At 39.2% G+C, this 10,094-nt stretch overlaps 1 protein-coding gene across 1 annotated transcript; it reads right to left on the reverse strand.

The window, feature by feature from the left end:
- Window positions 1–3,744: 3,744 nt before the first annotated feature.
- On the reverse strand, window positions 3,745–5,367 carry LOC106867126 (caspase-7). The gene has a single exon (XM_014933684.2). It carries the CDS (start codon window positions 5,104–5,106, stop codon window positions 4,279–4,281), a length of 828 nt encoding a protein of 275 aa, XP_014789170.1. The 5' UTR covers window positions 5,107–5,367; the 3' UTR covers window positions 3,745–4,278.
- Between the last annotated feature and the right edge of the window lie 4,727 nt (window positions 5,368–10,094).

Genomic DNA, 10,094 nt, shown 5'->3' on the forward strand with positions numbered 1-10,094 from the left:
GTTAGGGCAGCGGACTCGCGGTCATGGGTTCGTGGTTTCGATTTTCTAGTCATTTTCTTAGTCAGAGTGGGCCTTTACGAGCTAGTCTTCCAGCTTTGCAGGTTTCATAACATCATAATTGAAACTCTTTTCATATAGCAGTAACATAGCAAGTGTTGGGGAGGCGCAATGGCCCAGTGGTTAGGGCAGCGGACTCGCGGTCATAGGATCGCGGTTTCGATTCCCAGACCGGGCATTGTGAGTGCTTATTGAGCGAAAACACCTAAAGCTCCACGAGGCTCCGGCAAGGGATGGTGGCGAACCCTGCTGTACTCTTTCACCACAACTTTCTCTCACTCTTACTTCCTGTTTCTGTTGTGCATGTAATTCAAAGGGTCAACCTTGTCACACTGTGTCACGCTGAATATCCCCGAGAACTACGTTAAGGGTACACGTGTCTGTGGGGTGCTCAGCCACTTGCACGTTAATTTCACGAGCAGGCTGTGCCGTTGATCGGATCAACTGGAACCCTCGACGTCGTAAGCGACGGCGTGCCAACAACAAACAACAGCTATCCAGATAGTCACAGGCGATTTGTGCCTTTTCTCCAACTGTTTTATTGTCCGCTTGACCAACATGTGCAATCTTTCTCACAGTCAGTTTATGCCGTTTCATGAAACTGAAAATCCATTTATCAGAACATCTAAAGCTGTTCATTTCAATTCCAATCCTTTTTACCAATTCAAAAGCATATTCTCGTAAACGGCGATAATTTACAATAATATTGTTTGCGCGCTGAACAACAATCCACTGTAAAAGTTCAATCTCTGGATCTCTTTGTGCTGATCCTCTTCCTCCACCAATTGATCTGCGCCTCCTCTTGTCTGACATATTGATTAACTCATTTTCTTTTGTGCACCATTCTCTCAATCTGACGCAGCAGATAAATTGCCAGAATGTTCTTTCACTCGTTTAATAGCACTCAATGTTTTCACTAATGGTATATGATCGTCGAACACGTTTTGATATATTTTCTTTCGACTCCATTATTGGGAATAAAAATCCTTCGAGTTTATCTATAGACGCAGAGCAAATGAAAGTCTAAACGGAATGTAAACAAGAACACTAACTCTTTCAACTTTTAGCCTCAAATAACCACCCATCCAAATAAACGCCCATGGGCGATCTAATGGACGGGTGGATTTTCGGAAAACCCCGGTATATGTGTATATTTATGTATATATATATATATATTTATAAAGCAACGTAAAGGTAGAAGTATAATATAGAATAGTGGTAGAACAAGGCATCAATGTTTACTTGAAATAGCAGTCGATAAATTTACCACGCTATAGTACGGTGCTTTATTTGACTGGAAAGTAATACATTTGTATTGCAATATTTAATTTTTTTATTGAAAACTTTTTCACTGTTCTCGGTTCTGTTAAAGGCTGAGTATTCAGGCGAGTATACCTGCATTGATGTGGCAACATTTGAAATATTGTGCAAATAAATCTAGCTGGAGAAGACTAATCAAATTTACGATAACAAACGTATTTGAAGAGTGAGGAACCTAGGTACTAACTTATCCGATTCTGGGTTGTCAATTTATCTAATGTTCTTCCTAGAGGTAAGACGAAATTTTCTGTTCGCTCCCCTCACGTCTTTGCCAGACGGTAGTTCGCTGCAAGATTTGTTTCCCTTTTTGAAAACTGGAACGACACACTGGGAAAGAAAATGTAGCTTGCGTCAAGTGAGTTCCTCCAGAGCTCAGCTAGAGGAGGTGCAACTTGATGTCGGCTTCAGGACAATGGCCGAGAACTTATCGGGACCTACTGCCGAGTTGTGCTCGATCTTATTTATTTCTGTTAGAATATCAGGAGCACCAAAAGTTGTCACATAGTTAGCTGAGGGTTTACCCCACTGATACTAGCCAGAGAGTGTTTATTGAGCGAAAACACCTAAAGCACCACGAGGCTCCGGCAGGGGATGGTGGCGAACCCTGCTGTACTCTTCCACCACAACTTTCTCTCACTCTTACTTCCTGTTTCTGTTGTGCCTGTAATTCAAAGGGCCAGCCTTGTCACACACTGTGTCACGCTGAATATCCCCGAGAACTACGTTAAGGTTACACGTTTCTGTGGAGTGCTCAGCCAGTTGCACGTTAATTTCACGAGCAGGCTGTTCCGTTGGTCGGATCAACTGGAACCCTCGACGTCGTAAGCGACGGAGTGCCAACAATCAACTAACCAGATCAACCGTATTAGCGTTACTGAAAACAGAACAGTATTGTCTCCGCAGTAACTTGCACATGGATTTTGCATCACCATGTAGTGTTGTTCTCATCAACAACAGGACCAACTGTGGAAACAGCGACTTTATGTTTTTTTTTTGCAAATGAAAAGAACACTTTGGGATTGAGTTTTATTTTCTCAAGGGCCCAATTCTCCTCAGCTGTATTTTGTTTGTTAATGTTGATCATCATGCTTTTTTGGAGGTTGTATGTTTTTCAATTCTAGTGATGCAGTCGAATGGGTGCGTTGGTGCTGATAATGTATAAGTTGGTCGATTTTTTTTAGTTAAGGCTTTTTATTTTTCTGATAATTGCTCTTCTATTTCTAGGGATTCTGCACTTGGATTTGTTTACTGATCTTAATGGAGTACGTTTTGCGCAGTATCTTCAAATGTCTGCCATGTCGTGTTTATGTTGTGGGGCGGAGAATGCGTGCGTGAAGGCCCAATCAACTTGTGAAAGATCATGGTTGATCGTATCCCAGTCTGCATTATGAAGATCTATAGTATCAAATGGATGGGCTGGTGAGGTGTCGTTAGGTTTGATCTATGGACGGTAGAATCTCAGGTTAACAGAGAACCATGTCATGGTCTGAGAGTAGTGGTGTTTTTTCCCACTGCAGTATTTTGGATAGTGTCGGTGTGGCTACTGAACACTAGATCCAGGGTGTTTTTGTGACACCTTGTTGGTTCGAGAACAAGTTGGGTCAGGAAAAACCCGTCCGTGAAATCAAAAGACAATTCGATTGATTCTTTATCAGGGGTTGAGATAGAAAAATCTGGTTTCAAGCTCTTTGTGGACCAATCAATACTGGGAAGGTTCAAGTCCCCCATCGTTAACATGTTGTCAGCACGACACTGATGGAGAAAACATGTAATGCTGTTGAGGCATTCCTTGAAGCGTAGTAGAGGAGTAACGAGTGGACTATAGAGCCCGACTACTATTAAATTGTTGGTTTTACTATGCACAGAAGCTGCTTCACAAAAACCAACATAAAGATGGAAAATAATGTTTATTTTTGTATATTTACATTTGAAAAGTTTTCTCCTTTTTTAATTGCAAAATCCTCGATCAGATCCTCACTATGACTCCAAGAACACTTTGAAATTATATTTCCGATCATATAAACCCATATCGAATCTTATTTTAGCAAGCTTAAAGTGTTATTTTTTAAATTTTAATTTGTAATGTAGACCAATTACCATTCCTATGGTGACCCACCACTTTCATTGATGCCCTAAGCACGTGCATAATGGTTAATCCAACGCTGCAATTAGGAATTTGATCATTTTATCAACAATTTTTTCTGCTTATAACAAAATTACATAATAATCTTTCATTCACACTTTACATATATTTTATTATCTCAGTAGCAATTCAGAAACTTCACATTAATAAGAGACTAATTTTATTAGGAGATTATCCACAAGAGTTAAACAAGAATAACAGAATAATTGAAAAATATTACACAGTGGTGCTGAAATAGTTTAATGCAATGAAAGAAGAAACACTTTCTCTTTGGCAGACAAACTTTTACGAATCAAGCGATGTATGAAAGCACATGAATAACATTACCTACATATTAATATTATTCATATTTAGTTGTATATAAAACCATGTTAGTTCAATGTTCAGAGCGTAGAATTATTTTGAAATTTAGAATGGACCTATAAGGCACTGGTGTTCTTTGTAAAATTTATGGTAGTAAATAGTTTTAGTTAAGTATCTTAAAATGTTAGAGGATATTCATTAAAGCAAATGAAGTTTGTAATAATATTAACAATTATTTAGTTATTTATTTATCAATTTCTGCTGTAGGTATTACACGTGAAATAGTGTATTTATTTGTAGATATACGAGTTCTTAAAATATACACCTTTGCATTAATGATGTATGAGTGTCTAAAATATATTCTTTTCATATATGCACATGCATCAGAAATTCTCACCGTAAGAAGCTTCGACTCTCTTTAAGTATCCCACACCTGAAATATTTTACTTTCTCGGCTAAAACTTTAGTTCTTTGCGCAATGTCGACATAATCTGAGGCATTTGTTTGCAGCTATTGTATTCCGGATATTTCGAACTTTGGTATTCTAAAGTGGCAACATGGTTACAGACCGCAGTTAGCAGTTTCAAAATTTCATATTCTGCGCCATATTTCTTCAACACTTTGCTTAAAGTCTGCATAAACCACGAACCTTTGTCTTTATTCCTGATTGACGGATATTCTTTATACGACGAATGGAAAACCAACATATCTGCCATAATTGGAATTCTTGGTGGCTTTTCTTCAAATCCGAATCCACAAGCATCGTTTTTTTCGACTCCAACATCAATCTTACTTCCACGACATGCTTGGATAAAGAATAATTTAGGTATTCCTGTTAAATATGGACAGCGATCGGGTCTCAGGCAAGAAAGCAATTCGTCTAGCTGAATTTTACCATCGTATCCATATATAATTTCGTCGTCACCTCCATGGCTCAGAATCGCACAAATAAAGCAATCAATATTACCTTTAATATCAGGATTATCTTCGTTAAAATCTTCTAAAGCCCTGAGCATTTCCTTGACTGTTGGATCTGTATAAACGTTGATTTCATCTTCACGAAATCCAAGACTCATTAATGCCGTTTTTAAATCTTCTGTGTCTTTTGATGAGCCATGACGAGTTTCAAGTTTTGGGTCTTTAAAATTTTCGTTGTTGAAGATGTATGCAACACCTCGACGTTTATGTGTCATGTCATATTTATCGAAACATTTCATTAAATCTTCCTCAGTTGGTAAATGGAACTTAGCGCCTGTACAGCCGTCTACATTTACAGCATCCATAGTAGTCGATGCAGCAATGTGGTGAGCGGAATATAGTTCCGGGTATGATACATCATTTCTGTCGCATCACCCGACTAACATCAGATACGCATGCGTTAACGAAATCCAACTGGCTTCGAAATAATTTTCGGCGAAGTATGACTTTTGCATTACGAAGTAACTGAATATTTCCAGTTACTTAAAATAGCATTACGTAAAAGTGAAGTTCTTTTCAACAAGCGTTAATCTAAACGCAACTGGTTCACTGTTAAACCACAATCGACTGCTGAGGCATTTCGGCTGCAGAATGAGGTCACACTTCAGACAAGCTTAAATGCTTTCTATAGAACCACATCCTCTTTCAAATAACAACTTTCTTTCTTTCTTTCTTTCTTTTTTCTTTCTTTCTTTCTTTCTTTCTTTTTTCTTTCTTTCTTTCTTTCTTTCTTTCTTTCTTTCTTTTTCCTTTCTTTCTTTCTTTCTTTCTTTCTTTCTTTCTTTTTCCTTTCTTTCTTTCTTTCTTTCTTTCTTTCTTTCTTTCTTTCTTTCTTTTCTTCCTCCTTTGCTTTTTTCTTTCTTTCTTTCCGTCTTTTTTCTTTTCTCTTTCTTTCTTTCTCTGTCTGTCTGTCTTTCTTCCTCTCTTTTATTCTATTACTTGTCTCTGACAATTTGACTGCGGCCATGCTGGAGCGCCGCCTTTAGTCGAGCAAATCGATCGCTGAACCGCCATGTTACGGAGACATAAGCACACCAGCATCGATTGTCAAGCGATGGTGGGGGTGGGAACAAACACAAACACACAAACATGCTCGAAGTGAGGAGTAGATAGATAGACAGCCGACAAATGATGAAGGGTCGTTCTGTGTGTTACTTGTCCTGTTTTCCTTTTTTCTCTCGGATTTAGATGGACTGTATAAACTCTCCCAATAGCATTGCTTTGAAATATCTCTTCTGCCTCATAGGCGATAACTGGAGTTCCATTTATACGTTTTGCCCATTGTTTTCCTGACCAGGTATAATAGACAGGTAATTCAACATAAAACAGGGATCGGGCAAAATTTTCGAAGAAAGCCTTAAGAGCTGTTTTGCGGGGGTTGTTGAAATTGCTGTTGAGCATTATCTCCCTTTGAAATAGACACGCTGTCCGCTTTCAAGATGAACAGCTAGATTCACAACCATTGGATACCGTCTGCAAAGTGGGAAGCCAAATCGCCTCGTTTGATGATCTGTATCCTCCCAATAGATAACGTCTTATTTCATCCGTTTGCTGTTCATGCGCATTGACTCCAAAAACTGCTATATCGGACCCCTTGTTGATGTATTTGCAGATGTATTTTATGCTCTTTACAGAATTACATGATTCGACGTTGATGTGTGCCTCAAACATTTTCGACAGGAGTTTGTTATATGGCACAATCCATCTGTTGTCAACTTCAACCTCTTGCTGGTGTGTCTTCAGTGTTGCAGCATAATCGCCGTGTTCAGGTTTGCGCCGCCTGTAGAGTGGATAACCGCCATGTCCAGTTCGTGTTTCTTGAATGAATGGTCTGGGGAACCTTTTGCTGCACATATTATTCTCCATGCAAAGGAGACGAAGGGTTAAAGCTTCCACAGGGCCCGTGCATCATGTGTTTCTTCACAATGTTGTAGAGCTGAGCATCTTGCTCTGGGTTTGGGAACTCCATAGAAATGATGTCATCAATCGAATCTGGACGTATCTTCTCCTTGCACCATATGAGGGTATGCGAATGAAGCAGACCCCATTTCTGCCATTCAATTGTGTACATCGAAGCATTGAGATCATCAAAGATTTTACCATCTTTGAGCAGCCACAAAAGTTTTTGCTGTTTCAAGTTGAAGACTCTTGCAATTATGTCATGTCTATCACTGCTGTGTTGACCTTCGAAGAGGCTGTCTAGAATGTCTTGCAATTTGGGATTGCAGGTAAAGGTGATGAATAAATGAGGCCGACCGAAAGGCAGTCAGAAGGAAAGACATATTGTTGAGAACAAATGATTTCGTTGGAGGTCTGTTATCTCCATTCCAACACCTGGTGGCCTAGAAGAGGTTAGAAGGGTCAAGTGGCAAAGACATTATTCTGCTTAGCGAAGGCATCTGGTAAATGTAACTGCTGTCATTCACAGAAAAAACTATTGTTTTACCGTGAGAAAAGCGCTGTTGAAGTGTTAAGTGAAATTTCGCAATCTAGGATCAAATCCACGCTATGCCTTCATGAAGCCACTACAAATACGCTGTGGAATAAAAAATTTATCTCCTGTCATGGAAAAGTGTAAGTGTAAAAACGCAGAATTATCGGAGTAGTGGGCATTCAAAAAAGTACGTATGTATAGAAATGTATGAATGAAGCCTTTCATGTTTAAGATTCAAATTAAATGAAGGCAATAATAATGTTTAGCAGTTTAAAACTGTGAGTAGTAAAATGTAGAATTAGGTCGGCTGATCGTGAGAATCAAATATTGACCGTTTCACTAAAATCTGCAGGTGGTATAGGTTATTTCCCTTGGGTTGTTTAAATAAAATATTAGTAATATGTAGTAGATAGAAGGATCCATCGGAGGGGCCCTATTATTGATTTTTTTTTCAACACTCTAAGTATGTCACGAGGTTTCCAGACAAGAGTTCTACTCATGTGTCAAATAAAGTATAAAAGTGATATTGTCTGCAAAAATTAGAAATTGGACACACAAAAAATCAATATTCAAAGTAATCGAACATAAACAATGAGACGTGTAAAATATTTCTAAATTCGATACCTCAATTAGTTTCATCAAAATGTTGTATGAACTGTAAATAAGCAATAAATATTATGATTTGCAAAATAAGTATAAGTGATACAGGGTTTCCCAACTGAATGTGGTGTGGAAGTTTGATTTCATTTTTTAAGAATTTTAAGCATTCAAAGTTTGAGCTCATTGTATTTGGACACATTTATTAAATTTATGTCCTGTTATCGAAAACTTTTAACTGGAAAACTGCAGAATTATCGGAGTTATGGGCATTGAAAGTGTACATGCATCAAGAAAATGCAATAATAAGGTTTGGCAATCGAAAACGGAGTGAAATGCAGAATTAGGTCCACTGATCGAGAGAATCAAATATCGATCGCTTCGCTAAGAACTAACCAATGTAAGTGCAGGTGCTATGGGTTATTTCCCTTGAGTGTTTAAAAAAAAAGTTATATGAAGTAGATATAAAGATCCCTTCCAGGGGCCGTATTATCGACTCTGTCAACAATCAAAGTATGTCACGAGGTTTCCAGACATGAGTTCTACTCATGTGTCAAGTTTCCTCAAAATCAATAAAACGATGTAGGAGGAGTTAGATAACTACGCCACAAACAAACACACACCAATTTTCCAAATATGTAGTACATTTCTGTCCTCTCAGGTTGCTATCAATGCGCATGCGTTAACGAAATCCAACTCCTGGCTTCCAACTCAAAATATGCACATGCATCAGAAATTCTCACCCTAAGAACCTGCGTTTCTATTTAAGGATCCCACACCTTAAAGGGTTACAGGAAAAGATATCTGAAGGCTGAACTCATAGGTAAGAGGGTTAAACGTTCAGATGCGCGGTGTTCAATATCAATAAAAAGTCTTTCTTCCCTTATTTGGCATCTAAAATTTCGGCAATGTTTCGTTGATGGTTTAAATATTCGGCAATTTCCGTAACGAAATATTTATTTCTTTATTTTCATTTAGTTCATGTTGAAGGCGACATTTGCTTAGAAATCGGTGAAGGAGGGGAAAAGTGAACTACACCGTAGAGTGCGTGCGCAATCATGCGCGCGCGCGCACGTACGCATACAGCCACTAACTCTCTTGTCGATGAGTTGAATAGTGAAACCCTCACTTGCACAATGTATGAATGTATTTAGGTGTGTATGGGCGATAATGGCTGTGTGTGTGTGTGTGTGTGTGTGTGTGCGTATGTATGTTTGTGTGTATCTATGTGTGTGTGTGTGTGTGCGTATGTATGTTTGTGTGTGTGTGTGTGTGTATGTATGTGTGTGTGTGAGTGTGTGTGTGTGAGTGTGTGTGTGAATACAAATACATAAAACAGAACACGCTGGGGCACACGCACAATGTTACACACAAATACACACAGAATCACACAAATGCATACCTGCTCACACACAGACACACACACACACACACACACACGTGATTTCCGACAGCAACAAATACCGAAATTTTGTATCGAAAGTTTTTCACAGCCCACCGTGTCAAATGCTTTGGCAAAGCCCACACATATCACAAACATTGGTTGGTATTACTCTACTACTTTCTCCTGTAGCTGTCGCAGTGTTAAGATCATGTCCATGGTTGATATCCCTGGCGTGAAGCCACATTGATTCTCTGGTAAGAACTGGTCTCAGCCGGTTGAGAATGGTCTTCGTCAGTACTTTGCCAGTAATGGCCTCATCTCCGTACGATCATCTCAAATGCCCGCTCAATCCCAATTCTACATACACCACTCCCTGGGTGCACAAAATTATGAGATTGACTCATAGTGGCATGGATAAAGCCTAGCCATCAGACATCGTAGTAAATGGCACATTCGTCTCAAAATATAACGGACCCTTACTTCCACACATTCCATTATGAACGTCTCGAGTGTCTCTGCCTTTCTGTCTCGAACATGTTGCATGTACCCTGTATTCTGAGTGTAATCGTGTAAGTCGACCACCCGGATAATACTGATAAACGCTGTTAACTCGATGCTTTTCAAGATGGCGTCGACGACGAGGATGACAAGTACGACAATGACATCATACGCTGTGTATATGACATTACAGGATGTCTTTAGTGCCACCTGTGGTTTGTATCGCAAAACAATTTCATTTTCCAACGACAAATTAATTTCACTCTAAAATGACGGTAAATCGCAACTTTAACGCGTCCATGCATGTGTATGTGTTGTGTGTGGGAGTGAGCGTGAGCGCGCATGCGTGTTTGTGTCTGTGAGTACGTGTGAGTGGGTGG

The sequence above is a fragment of the Octopus bimaculoides genome, chromosome 28 (genome assembly GCF_001194135.2).
Source record: "Octopus bimaculoides isolate UCB-OBI-ISO-001 chromosome 28, ASM119413v2, whole genome shotgun sequence".
NCBI lineage: Eukaryota > Metazoa > Mollusca > Cephalopoda > Octopoda > Octopodidae > Octopus > Octopus bimaculoides.